This window comes from Rattus norvegicus, chromosome 2 (genome assembly GCF_021556685.1).
Source record: "Rattus norvegicus strain SHRSP/BbbUtx chromosome 2, alternate assembly SHRSP_T2T, whole genome shotgun sequence".
Lineage (NCBI taxonomy): Eukaryota > Metazoa > Chordata > Mammalia > Rodentia > Muridae > Rattus > Rattus norvegicus.
In genome coordinates, this window is record NC_141535.1 from 45,824,675 (window position 1) to 45,841,240 (window position 16,566).

The 16,566-nt window shown below is 45.5% G+C and overlaps 1 protein-coding gene across 4 annotated transcripts in view; it reads left to right on the plus strand.

Moving 5' to 3' along the window:
• Il6st (interleukin 6 cytokine family signal transducer) overlaps window positions 1–9,123 on the plus strand; it is a 40,141-nt gene extending 31,018 nt beyond the window's left edge. For 3 of the 4 annotated variants that reach the window (XM_087616314.1, XM_087616316.1, XM_087616315.1), the window contains exons 15-17: window positions 1,220–1,316; window positions 2,767–2,848; window positions 3,704–6,719. In XM_087616314.1, the coding sequence (XP_087472440.1) occupies window positions 1,220–1,316; window positions 2,767–2,848; window positions 3,704–4,444 (920 nt within the window). In that variant the 3' untranslated portion in view covers window positions 4,445–6,719. 4 annotated transcript variants of the gene reach the window in all.
• Window positions 9,124–16,566: the final 7,443 nt, after the last annotated feature.

The window sequence follows — 16,566 nt, forward strand, 5'->3', positions numbered from 1 at the left end:
AGTTATGATGCAGAAAATAGGACATAGACAGCATCTGAGAGAGCAGCACGCACAGGGCCTAGGCCAGGCCCGTGAGAGATGCAGGGCTTGGCTTAGCAGCAGTTCTGAGACTGCTGCACCGGTAAGTCAGTGAGCCTGAGCACTCACGCAGTAACGTTTGAGCGAGTGTGATGGGGTGTGTCTGACAGGCCTGGGGAAGAAGATCCCAAGTTAAAGCGAGGCTGTCTGTGAGGCTCTTAACAGCCCATCAATAGCTTATTCCCAAGCCACTTCTACTGGCCTTCACGGGTTGAGCTATTCATAAGGGGATGTGCATGATAGAAATTTAAAATGAAGTAAACAGCGTATTTCTTAAGAGTTACTCTCATATTTTTCCTATAAAAGAATAACGAAAAGGAGTTATCTCCATGATAGGATGCAAGTTTAGCACATTCCAGACCCAGTTCAACCTTGGCACCAGGGGTAAAAGCAGGTGGAAGGAGCTGGAGGAATTACCCAGAAACAACCACGAGGAAAGCATTTTCATATACCCCTAACAGTTCTCTCAGTTAGTGACTCAAAGTTCCATTTTAAAAGCCTGTAGAGATTTCTATGGTCTTTAGGAATTTCAGATTTATTTGTATCTTTAAATATTTTATTTATTTGTTTTTAAGACAGTGACTCTAGTGAGATAGCCCAGGCTAAGTCTGGCCTCAAATTCCCAACCCTCCTTTCCCCTCCTGCATCCTTGCGTGCAGACAAACAAGCACCACTGTGCCCAGCTCTGCGCGCTTTCTAGGTGAATCGTCCTGTGCCGCCTCCGGCCTCATGAGCATCGCCGTAAACTCTTGGCCTACAGCAGACGCATCATCATTTGATGACTGCTACCAGTAAGCTGTATGTTTCCTCCCTGCCAGCGTGCGTTTTGTGTTATTATACACCGAGGTTTGCAATGCAAGTACAAATGCCTGAGTACAGAGAGAGGAAGAAAAGCTACCTCAAAACCACCAGGGTGGGCAAAAGGAATGTATACTTTGTCAATAATCTGCAACTCAGGTGCTTGGAAGACAGACAGGAAAGCCTAGTTGGGCTCCACAGTGAGTCCAGGCCATCCGGGTTCATCGCAGGACACTGTCTACTTAATCAAAAAATCAAGTGGTCTGCAACGAAGATGATAATGTTTTTTCCTCTTTTTCTCTGAATTAACACTTATTTCTTATTATACCCTTTGGTCTTTTAGCTCAAGGAGAAATCGAAGCCATAGTCGTGCCTGTGTGCTTAGCTTTCCTCCTGACAACGCTGCTGGGAGTCTTGTTCTGCTTTAATAAACGAGACCTGTAAGTTGCACTTTACATGGTAGTGTTTAACCGATATTTACAGCCGAGCTCTGGCTGTGCACAATGCTTGCCCACCTCCCCACACTCATCCCCACTCCTACAAAGACCCTTGTTTGTTTTAAGTCTGTCCTCTCTCAACCTCTGCCTCACATGGACTAGCCTGTTCTCGGGTGTAGCTTTGTCTGATCTAGAATTTCACATACGTGGAATCAGGTGGCTTGCGGACCTCTGACATTTATCAGTTTTGGAGCTCATTCCTGCCGTTTCCTGTGTTAATTTTTCCCCTCTGTACTGCTGAATCATGATCTGTAGTGTGGTGTATGAGTTTACAGGTTCTAATTCTACCTGTTGTTTTATAAAACAGTTATGAATGCTCCGATAATCATGGTAGTTTTATCAGGAGTGACTAGAGAAACAGGCATTTAGCTCCGTGTTAGAGCATTCATATGGCCTGTGCAAGGCTCGAGGTTCCATTTCCAGCCTCACAAGGAAAGAAGAGACAGTCCCGGCCCTCAGTGTCTCTGCCGTCTTGAGTGTCCCACCATCGTTAGCACTTGGGACTGAGGCAGATCTGCTCCCCTGAGACTGTGAGCATGAGTGTAGGACTCAGGTTTTCATTTCTGTCCCCACTGCCAGTGGCTCGATTGATGAGTCACATGCTCCTTATGGTTTATCTATCAAAGCTGTTTGTCCAGTTTTAAATTGCTTTTTTTTTTTTTGTTGACATTGAGTTGTAAATGTTCTTTTTATTTGGAAACAAACGTTTTTGTTAAATACATGTTTTGCAAATTTTGTCCCAGTTTCTGTATTTTGTTTCCTTAACTATGACCTTGGGGAAGCAGAAGTTTTTCATTTTGAAGTTCCTTTCCCAGGCTTTTCCTCTGCTTCTTGCATTTTGTAACCTCTTTAAGAAATCTGTCTAACCCAAGGTTATATGTTTTCTTCTAGAAGTTTAGTAATTTTAGCTCTCACATCTGTAATCAATTCTGAGTAAATTTGGGGACAGGATACAAACCAGAGTGTAGTTTCTGCCTCCCACCAATCTGTTCTGTTGATGTTGAAAATAGCTTCTTTTCAAATAAACGTTTGTCCCTGATAGTCTGTATCTACTTCTAGGCTCTCATTTCTGTTTTCCTGAACTGTGTGTGTTCTTTTTTAATTTCTGATACTTTGAGATTGGGTTTTATATAGCCCACATCGGTCCTGGATGCCTGTCGTTGCTGCTTCTGCCTCCCCCCCCACCCCCAGTATTGGATTTGCAATGTGAGCATGCGCTGCTCTCAGCTGGTGTCAGTCAGCTCCATGACCTCCTGTCTTCTTTGGGAAAACACAAGTTTATCATTGTTTACTTGGCGTCAGTTAGATACCACTTTTATCTAACTTTAGCAGAAAGTTAAATGTCTTTGTATTGTTATGTGTTCTACATGTGCCTTGCTTCTTTTCCTTTCAGAATTAAAAAACACATCTGGCCGAATGTCCCAGATCCTTCAAAGAGTCATATTGCCCAGTGGTCACCTCACACCCCCCCAAGGGTAAGATACTGCCTTCTTACTGTTTCTATACAGACTTATATAGTAGGAGCCATTGATGGAGCTTAGCCAAAAGATATTTAGGCAGAGTGAAAAGAAAATAGGATGTAAATGGCAGTTGTCAAAATCCTGAGAATCCCTCTTTATTCCAGCACACTGTCTGTCTATCTGTCTATCATAGCACGTTTGTGCAGACCTTCCTCACACTGCTCAGCGCACACAACAAATACGTTGTTGAAAATGGAAACTGAGGACTGAGACAAAGGGATCTGTAACTGGATGTTAGGTCCTGGCTGACGGCTGCCATCCTCCCCGTAAGCAGATGAACGCTGGGGACTGTACTAGACAACACTTCACACTTACAGACCCTAGAGGGGACGCCTTCCTGATACCCCAACAATCCTGAACTTAACAAATTATACCTGTAACTTTGCATAGCTTACCGAACCTCGGCAATCCAGGTTTGCTTACAAAACCTCGGTTATGCAGGTTTGAGTTTTAATGCTTCCAAGGCTCTTTCTTATTCATGTAACTCTAGGCTGCCTACAGCAGATATGAAACACTCAGTTCTAGTTATAGCCTACGTGCTTACAAAGATGTTACTTTGCAAACTGGAAGTGCAGCCGAATCTGGACGCCTTGGTTTGCTTTATTTGTCTGCATTCAGCTGGTTGCTAAGACTCCTCGAGGTGGATGATTCTCACCCCTGGAAGTCACTTAACGGTTTCAACCACACACAAGCCCTTACATGTTTTTATTTAAAAAAGCTGTAATATAGGGCTCAGAGCAATGGCTCAGTGATTTAAAAAGTCGAAATATGCCCAGAGTATCATTCATTCATTCATTTTTCTCTTTCCAGCACAATTTTAACTCCAAAGATCAGATGTACTCAGATGCCAATTTCACTGACGTAAGCGTTGTGGAAATAGAAGCAAACAACAAAAAGCCTTGTCCAGATGACCTGAAATCCTTGGACCTGTTCAAGAAGGAGAAAATAAGTACAGAAGGGCACAGCAGTGGCATTGGGGGGTCCTCGTGCATGTCCTCTTCTAGGCCCAGCATCTCCAGCAGTGAGGAGAACGAGTCTGCTCAGAGCACCGCAAGCACGGTGCAGTACTCCACCGTGGTGCACAGCGGCTACAGGCACCAGGTGCCGTCAGTGCAAGTGTTCTCAAGGTCTGAGTCCACCCAGCCCCTGCTAGACTCCGAGGAGCGGCCAGAGGACCTGCAGCTGGTGGATAGTGTGGACAGCGGTGACGAGATCTTACCCAGGCAACAGTATTTCAAACAAAGCTGCAGTCAGCCTGGAGCCAGTCCAGATGTTTCACACTTCGAAAGGTCAAGCCAGGTTCCGTCAGGCAGTGAGGAGGATTTTGTCAGACTGAAACAGCAGCAGGTTTCAGATCACATTTCAGAGCCCTATGGCTCCGAGCAACGGAGGCTGTTTCAGGAAGGTTCTGTGGCAGATGCTCTTGGCACAGGGACTGATGGACAGATAGAGAGATTCGAATCTGTTGGAATGGAGACAGCGATGGATGAAGACATTTCCAAAAGTTACTTGCCACAGACTGTAAGACAAGGTGGCTACATGCCACAGTGAGGGACCGGCTCCTGCGGGACCTCAGCGGGACTGCGAAGTAAAGCTAAAATGCTCGTGACTTCAGATGGGAAATAATCTTCAGTCCCTGATGATAACCATTGCCTTTAAGGACAAAGTCACAACTGGGCCATCTCCATTCCAGAGTATCTGGGATTCTCCTTCAAGCACTACATGAACTGACTTTATCCTCTGAATAGCTGGAGGACTCTGCGCTGTTTCAGAATGTTTGCACTGCTGAAAACTAAGTGTGTCTGAGTTTGTAAAGCTTTTGTTTTGCTCCATAGAAAGTGGGGAATTTAAATGAGCCGAGCCGAGCCGTGGCGTCGCTCAGCTGTGCTGGTGGTGAGACTGACCATTCAGATGCCGGGAGCAAAGGTCTAACCCTCCTCAGCCAGCAGCTTCATGTCAGAGTTCCCCGGGCAGACTGCCCAGATTGTGTCACCTATCAAAAAAAAAAAAAAAAGAGTGGAGGGGGCAGGGTGGCTCATTTCTGGGTTTGTTATTAGAGAATCTTGGCTTGTTTGGTGCCGTTGGTATCGATGCTTCCAGTTATTACTGAAGAAAAGGACGAACTTTCAAGAGAAGCAGCATAGAAGAACCCATTACCTTATATTCACCTAAAACCTCACAGAAACCTGCTTATTAGTGATAACATTTTTCAAAGTCAGTTTCACCAACACTCTAGTGGACCGGGCTGGCCTCAAACTCACAGAGATTTGTCTGCCTCAGCCTCCGGAGTACTGGGGTTAAAGGCATGTACCACCACCACCACTTGACTTAAAAATTTGCTGTTTTTAAAGACTTAAGTTGCTGACATTTTTCTGAACGTATATAAACACACCAGGGACAGATGATTCCAGATGTTGGTGGAGGAAGCACTTTATCCAGAATGTCTTCAACTGTACATTACTTTAATTGACTCCACCTTGTTTTTGTTTTTAAGACTAGCAAGGTGTTTGCTGAAGGGTGGCATTGCCCAGAGGCTCAGGCGAGTCCCAGAGCTCACGCACCGATGTCTGTGACCACCACCGTGGCAGAAGTCCTCCTACAAAGCTGACGAAGCCGTGAGGGTTTTGTTAGTTTGCTGGGCGGGGATTGAGCCCACAGCCTTGTACATGCTAGACACTACCACTGAGCTCACCTACACATCTCACTATGTTATGTAGGCTCAAGCGATCCTCCTGTCTCAGCTTCCTGAGTGTTGGGACTTCGGGTGTGCGCTGCCACACACCCGACCAGGTAGTTTTAATATCTGCCATTTATGAGGTAGAGTTTTACACAGGATTTAGGACTATCTTAAACCTGTTCCTTAGGTTGCTTTGTTAAGGAATAGCCTGGACATCCGGTGTTTAGCACTAAAGCCATTATGTATGCGCCTAACTTTCCAGTGACATGTCCTGGGTGGGCAGGAGTTGACTGAGCGCCATTAGTGGTTGATTACCACCAAGTGTGCGCACAGGAAAAGGATTAAAGTTTCAGAACATGGCCCTTAATCATTCATAGCCGCTGCCCCACGGTGGCTGAGGAGGAGTTGATGTGCACTGAGCTGGATGTGGTTTTGCCGTTCACTCAGAGGACTGTTTATACTCTACTTGTGATGTGTTATCGTTATATTTTTATACTAGGTAATCCTGTTCTGAGTCCTTTCACGTGTATAATCCTCATGGGACTGTACGTGCTTTGCTCTGGTATTCAGTTGCCTTCTTGGCAAAACCAGCCTAGAATTGCTAAAATGCCAGGATTGAAGTTAGATGATGAAAGTCGGGCACAGGAAGGCCAGGTCAGGGTCAGAGAGACCAGAATTCACACTACAAGGCTGGCACCATCACCATTCAAGTTGGGCATGGAAGCCTGGGCCCGGCAGGACTGAGCTCCCTATGTATGTGTATCTGCCAGGAAATTAACACTTGCTAAATTTCCCATCCTCTCACAGCGAGCAGTGTACCTGTGCGCTGCTGTGAACGTTGTAGTGTGAAGTCTGTCCTGGGGTAGGGAGTTACCAGTGTGAGGTCAGGGATGAACACAGCTCACTGAAGACGAGCCTGGTGGAAGAGAGTTTGCCATTGTGCCCACTGCATGAACATTCCCTCGGGGGATGTATCATGGAGCACCTCTCTTTGCTCTAAGAAAGAGTCTTAGAATTCATCTTAAATACAGACTTTGCTACAGCATGTTTAAGAATAATCTGGATGCACGTAACTTGTATTTTAGGTAGGCAGAGAAACTAATCTGGCTGCTTTCTGTAAAACCAGTCTAATAAAGCTAATTCTATACATGTTCTTTTCTTCTCTCGTGTGTAAAACTGTAGTTTAAGGCAATCAGAAAACAACCTATCTTGTGGCCAAAACTAGTTCACTGTAGTTTAAGGCAATCAGAAAACAACCTATCTTGTGGCCAAAACTAGTTCACTGCTTCTGATGCAGTTGCCTGCTTAGGAGTCATAGACAAAGAAGGTTTAATGTAATCAATATTACCAAACAGAGTTCCCATCTTTTACTCACCAAACAAAGTCAGTCCTTCGAAAAGCATAAGTCAGTACTGGCGGACACAGAGAAGCCAAAGTAGGAAAAGTGCAACCCCATCCTGGTTCTCCTGTCTACAGTTCATTCAGCTTCTGCATAGTTCCTGAACTGTAGGGTTTTTTGCTTTTCGGGTTTTTTTTGTTTTGTTTTGGGGTTTGTTTGTTTGTTTTGTTTTTGGGGATTTTGGGGGGGTGTTTTTGGTTTTTTAAGATAGGGTTTCTCTGTGTGGCCTTGGCTGTCCTGGATCTGCCAGCCTGGTGTGCCACCACTGTCTGGTGAGACCATAGTTCTTACTGTGAACTTAAAGGGCTGAAGAGGTAGAAGGGCTTATGGGACGGACTGCAGCTTCTAATTTTTTCTCAACCCTACTTTAATAATGGTTCTTAAATGCTTTAACCTTCCTTCTAGCCCACCACCCATTAGGGGTAGTGGAAAAGAGAGGATACAGGTGAAGTGGACCTGTTTAGAAATGGTTCTTTGGAGCAAATCCTGTCTGCACTGTCAGGAAATCAGCAGTTCGGTTCACTGGTCAGCAGTGGCAGCCCCACTCGAGAACACTTCCTGGATGCACCAGCAGTCCAGTTCAGTAGTGTCGGGAGAGCAGCAGCGGTGGCCCGACCTAGCAGGAGTGGCCAGGCCTCAGCCTCAGCACAAGTCAGCAGAAAGAACCAGAAGTTCTCAGCTGTGCCTCTCAGTGAAATGAAAGTATCCAAGACTGTTGAGTCCTATATATACTGCCTCCAAATATCATGTGTCCGTGGGTGTGGTCTCCCCACGTGTCTTGCCTCAGTATGTGAGTCTGTATCAGCTGACATGACTGCCAATCGACCCAGGTCAAGGAATTCGCAAGAAGCCACCAGAACACACGTTTTTTGGTGTTTCTCTTTATGGAGTCCTGACAAATGGCGCACAATGATACATGTGAGGCAAACCAATATGTGTGTTATTACAAAGAATCCTTCATCATGTGTCCTTTCGAATGCTTTCTGTAGCAAAATATCCTTTCACCTGTGTCTGCTTTAGCAAAACACCGTCCAACACAACTGACTTTCCAAAGAACCTTAAGTTTCCATTCCACAGGACACTGTCAAAGCCAGGACTGCTAACGTCCCATTAGACATCGCACTGTTTTTAAAGCTGTCTTCTTTTTCCTGCCCACAGAATTAGAGCTACAGCATTCCTCAGTGTTTGTCATAGACATGTATTAACCAGGTAGAACAAGCCAGGAGGTTTTAGACTATTAAGTTTACTCTCCTGCTTCATGTTACTGAGTTTCCTTTAAAAGCAAGCTTTTAACACAACTTCTGGTTAGTAGAGATTTTCATGACATGAGTAGAATCAGTGAGCTGCAAAAAAAAGTGTAAAGGTGAATTGTTAAAAATAACCCCTTGGGCTAGCTCTGCTCTAGGCACTGTTGTTACATTACCCAGGTAAGATTACGTTTTAAAATGTGCCTTTCTATGAGTTAGAAAACACACTATATGGCAAACTATATAATTAATTCATAGACAAAGTCTTCTCAAGCCAGATGTACTATCTCTCAGGTTCATGGTTTGTTCTGTCACATGCAGGTTAGCCTATGCTCACTCCGGTAAAGCTAAAACGGTGATGGCTGTAGGTGTTACTCGCTCTAACTTTTTTAGGGCTTTTTGTCACCAGTAAGCTCCCACAGACTGGTCAGTTTTTTGTTTGTTTTTTGTTTGTTTGTTTTAATTAGTTGTCAACACCAGTGAGGGGGTCAGCATGAAAACGCACCAGGCCGGTTGGGTAGAGATTCTTAGTCCTGTGATCACCAGCTTAGTCTGGTAACCACAGACTGCAAATGCTGTTACGTAACTAGAAACATGGGACGTATCAGAACAAGGGGATGCTACACAGGTGTTTGTGTAATATACAGTGCACCTTGCTGCTAGTGTGACAGTAGGCATTCCCTGTGGCCCCTTATGCCTTTGCTCTCCTGTACTCCACGTGAGCCCTGTTCTCTCAACTCTGCCCCACCCACCCATGCAGCTTCACATGGGAAGCTTGCCCGTGTTAGCGCTGTAGTAAGTTGCATGTGCTGAGTATAACCAAAGCTATCATTTTTATGTTGACCCTGTCATAAATGTCTTACTATATCAGCTCTAATCCTTTTTAAATAAATTTGAGAAAGAAACTGTTGTCTTTTTTGTCTGCAGTCACCACCGTCTGAGTGTCATCATGTATGGTGTTTTGGCATTTCTCAGTACTGGTGTTGGTTAACGCAGGTCTTGGTATAGATGGTATTTTATGAGGGTTTTATGGCTTGTTAAATGCTCTTTTAGCATAATGCAATAGGAATTAGAATAAACTGGCTCTCAGTGGTGGCCTCAACAACAGAAGACATGACAGTAACTTACCGTTTGCAGATTGGCTACATAAATTCTGGAATTCCAGCATCCTCCTGCCAAGTGGGTGGTCCCCTATGTATTTGCTCAGGGACCAAATATTAGAGGCACTGCGCCACCTTGTGGCCAGTCTGTGCCCGTGCTGCTGTAGTGTCTGGTTTGCCTCGCCAGGAAGCCAAATCTGCTAGGGTAAGTAAAGGTTCCAGCCACTAAGGTCTCAGCTAAACATGGTGGGTTGTACCTACAAACTAGTCAAGGAGTGACTCTCACCCCTTCCCAGCATGCCTTCTAATGTACTGTCTCCCAGCTGACTGCGCTGTGTACATGGATAAAAGTCCTTCCTGCCTTCGAAAGGATTATCCCGTTTCCCTACAGGGAAAGGGTCTTCCTACTGAGGATTGTACAACTTCCTACAGCTTGTTTTTTCTTAAAGGAATATATAAAAATTCTTCCACAAACTGCATCCATATTCTTCCATACACAGGGCTCGGTATGGGTGTTTGGACGGGCCATCACCATGGGAGAACGGGAGATGTTCTAGGTTCTCTGATTTATTCACTCTGAGAAGGACACCCCAGCATCTGCAGGATAAAGAGACCAGAGGAGCCATCTGGGAGCGTTTCTTTCCTGAATTCAACCCTTTTTTGTCAGAGACCCACCCTGAAGCTAAAAACAGTGCAAAGCCATACTCGGAAAGAGGTAGGGCGTTGGAAGGTCAGCAGACTTGTTACAACCTTTTAGACACCTCACTTGATATGGCTAAATAAATGGATGGATGGATGGATGGATGGATGGATGGACAGACAGATGATAGATGATAGATAGATAGATGATAGATATATGATAGATAGATGATAGATGATAGATAGATGATAGATAGATAGATGATAGATAGATGATAGATAGATGATAGATGATAGATAGATAGATAGATAGATAGATAGATAGATAGATAGATAGATAGATGATAGATGCTGCTGCTGCTGTCGCTCGCAGAGCGCCTGCTGTATGCTGAGCCCAGCCCAGCACTGTCAGTACTGGTTTCATCTCAGCCACAGGGCAATTCTATTTCCCCACTTTACAGATTAAAATAAACAGGGTTTAGGAAATAATTAATCCGTAGGTGAGTAGGCAGCACGTCCGAGGCTCATAACTGGGTTATCTGAACACTCTTGCTCCAAGCAACTGTTCTGCCCACCCACTCCACAACCAAGGACAAGGATTGGTGAGCTAATCTGAAAAGGCTCTGTGGGAGAGCACTTGTTTGAGTCTGGCAGGCCGCCCCGGCCTGCTCTCTACAACAGAGTTGAACAGTTGGGTGGAGCTTACGTACCCGTACCCGTACCCGGCAGGCATCGGCTCAGCAATTTAGGAGTGCGGAAGTCCAGCCCATCGCTAGCGCTCCCAGGAAAAGTTTCGGAGACTCCCACAGATTGAGCAGGAGCTGCCCTGCTCAGGGATCTTCCTAACCAGCTCCCTAACCAGTTCCACCAAGGGCAGGCTTTTCAGTCGTGGAACCTGTATTTGTCTCCTGATTTGTTTCTGGGGAAGTTAGATCATCCCTGACCTCACCTCTGTAAAAAAACAGAAACAAAACAAAACAAAACAACAACAAAAAACCCAGCCTTCCAATTTGTGACAGAATAGGCACAGTCCTCTGCCTGCTGTGACTGGCCAGGTAACCAAAGGAAGGGCCCAGGTGATGGTTACTTGATGTCACTTGGAATCATCCAAAGTGACAAACTCACTGAGCCTTAGTCCACTGACCTTCCAGGACTCGTGGAATGCCTGTCTCAGTGCCATGTTTAACACCCAGTGGGCCACAGCCTCCAATCGGAAAACTGTCCAGATCCTGTCAGGCTGGTTGTTAACTTCCTGCTTCCATACCTGACACACCTGAACTCTGACCCATGCCTTCCATCTAAAACCACCTGCCTCCAAGGGACTAACACACACACACACACACACACACACACACACACACACACATGCATCCCCCACCCCACACACACACACCCCACTTTGCTCTGTAGACCATGTCTAAGGGGTGCTGGCCACCAAAGTGATTTCTGACTAACCGTTATTTGGGTGTGTCCGTTTTAGCACTCATTTCTCTTCTGTGCATCTGGCATGATTTCCAAAGCTGTCATGTTTTCCAGGGACCTATAAAAATATTCTCAATTTGAATAAAACAGCTACTGCCAGCAAGCCAAGAAAAAAGTATGAAATTGAAATGAAAGAATGTCTCATTAAATGTGTCATAAAGCATAATGTCAGCATCATTCTCTTGGAATTTATAGAGATCTATTCGTTTATGAAACATTTACAGATGTGATTAGAATTGGTAGCTATTTTGTTCAATTAACAGGAGTCCTTAGCTAGTTTGGTGGTACATACCTGTGATCACAGGATGTTGGACACAAATGTCAGAGGCTAGCAAGTCCATGGAGAGCTCAATAGCATGAACTCCAAAACAAACAAACAAACAAACAAACAAAATGTAACAGCAAGTGATTCCCAAGAAGTCATAAACACTTTCGATTTTCCCTAGTTAGAGTCTCACCCAATACTTTCAAAAAACAACATATTAAAACCATTTTAAAAAATGTTATCTGTCTGTCTTGATTAGAACTTTGGTGGTCCTTGTTATGGCATTGGAAGATGTAATACATTTTTCAAATTTTTTCCAACCCACGCTGAAGTGTTTCTGAAAATATTACAAGTTAGAATGATCTCTTACAAATAATTCAAGTGGTGGAGTCATCACTATCACTTTTGATGAGTTTTATTTTCATTAAAATCTGAGCTCATGAGAAAAGTAGGGCACGGTAAATAATATAGTGTATCTGCTCAGATGTGAAGGGAGAAATAACACAGTGTCTCAGAGAAACCAAAAGCAAATGGAAAAGTGATCTCAGTAAGTTTATGAAAAGATCCTGATTTCAAAATATAATACATGTATGTATTTTCTCTTTTTAATAATAAATCTTGTTCATTGACAAGTTCAAAAAAAAAGTTATAGCCAAAAGATATATTGTTTGAGGGATCTACAGAGCCCTGGCTGTCCCATAACTCTGTGTAGATCAGGCTGGCCTCAAACTCACAGAGATCCACCTGCCTCTGTCTGCTCAGTGCTAATATTAAAGTTGTGCGCCATCAAGCCCAGTCAACTCTGGTTTTGATCGTCGATAGACCCCCCGAGGTGCAGGACAGCTCTCAGAGGACCCAGCTTGAACACAAGCTACGCCAGCTCCACGCACATTCACTAAGCAACAAGCTAGAACTTAACTCCTTCAACCAAAGTCCTGATGGGCAGGCCAGCAGCCAATCAGAACCCACTGCATTCTCCAGTGTTAATAGAAGGGACACACCTGTGGACATCTGGCACTCTCAAGTGAAGACAAAGATGGCCACTGAAAACTGGACCAACAGTTCGTCTTTCTTTCATCCATGCAAAGAGTAGCTGCCTTGTGCTCCTGGGTCCCTAAGGAGAAAGCTCATCTTGAGATGAGACAGACAGACAGACAGACAATCAAATTGCTCCCCACACTCGCCTGGCTCAGCGGTAAGAACAGATTACAATGAGCTTCAGTCACACAGTGAGGCAGTTTGATGCTGCTGTGAGGTTGACTCTCTGTGACAGGACTGCATGTTTCATGAATTTTCATGGGGAGTCTATTCATAGTCACCCCAAAGAAGGCAACAAGAGACCAAAGGAATTCTTCCACCCTGCTCCAGTCTGATGAATTAGTGAGTTTAATTGTGATTCACAGCAGGGTGGTGAAGAGGGAGTTACGGAAACAAGGGCAACTTACTTACTGGCAGCAATAACCAGTCTCTTCCCCTCTTCTCATCAGATGTGAGGGTCTCACGTGGGGAACCCCAGCGATCTGACTTCATGTCGAGTTCAGAGGACAGAGTTTCATAACACTCCAATCGCCCCTCCCCACTGGGACCTATCATCCCCCCAGCTGTGGTTTGTGCCTAGGCTGGCAGTACCAGCACTGCCCCTCCTGTAGAATGGGCCTGAAATCTAATCTGAAAGGAACTGGTTGCACCCACAATAGTTATGCCACAATTACATCTATGGCCATGCTGCCTGGTGTGCTGTAGAAGAACACGCTTTACCATATCTGGGTAGAACCATTGGCAACCACTGCCTTCCAGAAGCCTGGGTATGATCCTCTGTCACTACTAATGGCAGCCAGTAGAGAAGGATCAAAGGGCTCTGAGCTGATACCACAGACGCTGACTCCATCAGTTATCCCCAGCTGATGCAAGGGCCCCAAGCTGGAAAATCTCTACTTCTAATATACTTCTTTTAAATGAGAAATGAACACACTTGGGGAAGGAAACAGTCCTTGCCCATCCTTGAGACAAGCTTAATTCTTAAACCTCTGTCTCCATACTCATCCGCTGATGCCCACTGTGCTTGATGTTCTGGGAGCCAAGCACACTCGCCCCCAGATCTACCCAAGTCTATACCTTGTAAGACACCACCAAGTTCACAACGCAGTCTGAGGTCACCAGTCACCCTCTGTGGTCTTTACCTGTAGGCCGCCTTGGCCATCTTCTAGGACCATTTCAAGCCCATGAGATCTCCCTCTAAGGTAGTGATGGCATAGTGAGATCACCTGAACCCCTTCCTCGCTTGATGAACTGTGTAGTTAGAGCTGTAAAGCCTCCGGGGTCTCAAAATCACTTTTGCCACTTTTTGCCTTGGGAACTCCATCTTGGCACAGGTGCCTCTGAGGGACCCTGATAGGCTCCTGCATTGTCTTAACTCTTTTTCATGGACCCTGAGTTGCTATACCACAGAGGCTCTCAACCTTCCTAATGCTGCAACCTTCTTAATACAGTTCCTCACGTGGTGGTGACCCACAGCCACAAAACTATTTCATTGCTACTTCATAACTGTAATTTTGCTATGAATTGTAATAAAATTTCTAATATGCAAGATATCTGATATGCAGGGTATCTGGTGTGTGACCCCTGTGAAAGAAGGGGTTGTTCAACTCCTGCAAGCGGTTGCAACCCACAGGTTGAGAACCACTGCAAAGCACCTCTTTATTTTTTTATTTATTTATTTATTTATTTTGGTTCTTTTTTTTTTTTCGGAGCTGGGGACCGAACCCAGGGCCTTGCGTATTTTTTTTTATTTTTATTAGTTATTTTATTTATTTACATTTTGATGTTATCTCCCTTCCTGGTTTCCCCTCTGCCCCCTATCCCATGCCCCCTCCCCCTGCCTCTATGAGGGTGCTTCCAACCCCTGCCTCACCGCCATAACCCTCCCCTACGCTGGGTCCTCGAGCCTTCACAGACCAAGGGGTTCCCCTCCCATCGATGCCAGATAAGGCAATCCTCTGCTACAAATACAGCTGGAGCCGTGGGTTCCTCTTTGGTTGGTGGTTTGGCCCCTGGGAGTTTGGGGAGGGGGGGGTCTGGTTGGTTGATATTGTTGTTCTTCCTACGGGGTTACAAACCCCTTCAGCTCCTTCAGTCCTTTCTCTAACTCCTCCATTAGGGTTCCTGTGCTCAGTCAGATGATTGACTGCAAGCATCCGCATCTGTATTAGTCAGGCTCTGGCACAGCCTCTCAGGGGCAGCTATACCTGGCTCCTGTCAGCAAGTGCTTCTTGGCATCAGGAATAGTGTCTGGGTGTGGTATCTGCAGATGGGATGAAAACCCAGGTGGGGCAGTCTCCGGATGGCCTTTCTTTCAGTCTTTGCTCCACTCTTTGTCCCTGCATCTCCTTTTGACTGGAGGAATTCTGGATTGATATTTTTTGAGATGGGGGGCGGCCCCATCCCCTCAACTGAGGGCCATGCCTATCCACTGGATATGGTTCTATCTCCCTTCCGTTGGGTATTTTGGCTAATGTCCTCCCTGTCCAGTTCTGGAAACCTCTTGGATCTCAGCAACTGGGACTTCCTAGTGGCTTCCCCAGTCCCCTACCCTGCACTGCTACACACCTCTGTCCAAATTCCTGACCGTCTACTTCTCCCCATCTCCTCCTATACCTGATCCTTCCCCCTTTCCCCTCCTCCTCTCTCCCTCCCTGATCTCTCCTTCCCTCTACCCCCTGTGATTATTTTCTTCCCCCTTCTAAGTAGGACAGAAGCATCCACACTTCCAAGGCACTTTCTAAATGTAATGTTTACATATAGTCTGAGTCACCGCAGACCCTCTGGGATCTCCCATACGTGTAAAGGTCATGAACCACCACGAGGCTCAGCCAAGTCATACAGCCCCAAACCAGTTATGAGATCATCTATGAAATAGCAACTGGTTGTGTAGATCGGAGGATTCGTCAGGGTGTGGGACTATACTGCAAACACACCAGTGTCCTGGGCATATATATGCATAGGTGCGACCTTTCAGTGTGGCTTGATTCCGTCCCTTCTGATCTTGGACTCTCTCCTCATTTCCTAGTGTCACGTGCTTTTATCTGTCCCCGTGCCTTTACCTAGCTGTGCCTGATGACCACCCTCATGAGACCCAACTACCACAGGATAGGAGAGAGTAGTTGGTCATGGGATTAGAGGTAGGGGCTACAAAGGAAGTCTTTGTTACTTGTGTTATATAGAGTAGCAGCCAGAGTATGAGTCTTGGTTTGTCATTGAGACCATAATTTAATAATGGTGTAGCCTGGGGTTGTAATAACCAAGACATATAAATGTCCCAAAAGTTTTAGCATTTCTCACTTCCTCCCCCCTGTCCCTCCCCTTGTTTGGTCCCAAACTCACACACTTACTATGAATAAGCACCCAAGATCCGCTGGACTCCACGAATCTGCCCGTTTCCCTATTCATCTAACTAGCTAAGTGCTGGGATTGGTTCTAATGCTCTGACTTAATTGGGAATCTGCTTGTCCAAACCCTGAAGGCCATTGTCCCCAATTGGTTTTGGATTGATCAATAAAGAGCCAATGGCCAGTGGCTGGGTGGAAAGAGAGGGGCGGAACCTTTAAATTTGTGCAGGCGAGTGGTAGGAAGGAAGACAGAGGACCGCCATGACTCAGGGAATGTAAGAGCCAAAAGAGAGAAAGCCAACCCACCATGTAAGAATCTGGGTGAGTGGTCACTGGCTACTTCCCCAGTTGGGCCCGGGATAGCAGGGGAAGGTTTAGGAGTTTCAGGAGTACCAGAGGGGAGTGTTTGCTAACAGGAAAAGGTTTAGGAGTGCCCAGCCTTTGAGCTAGTCATGGGATGTCAAAAATTAACCTGTGTG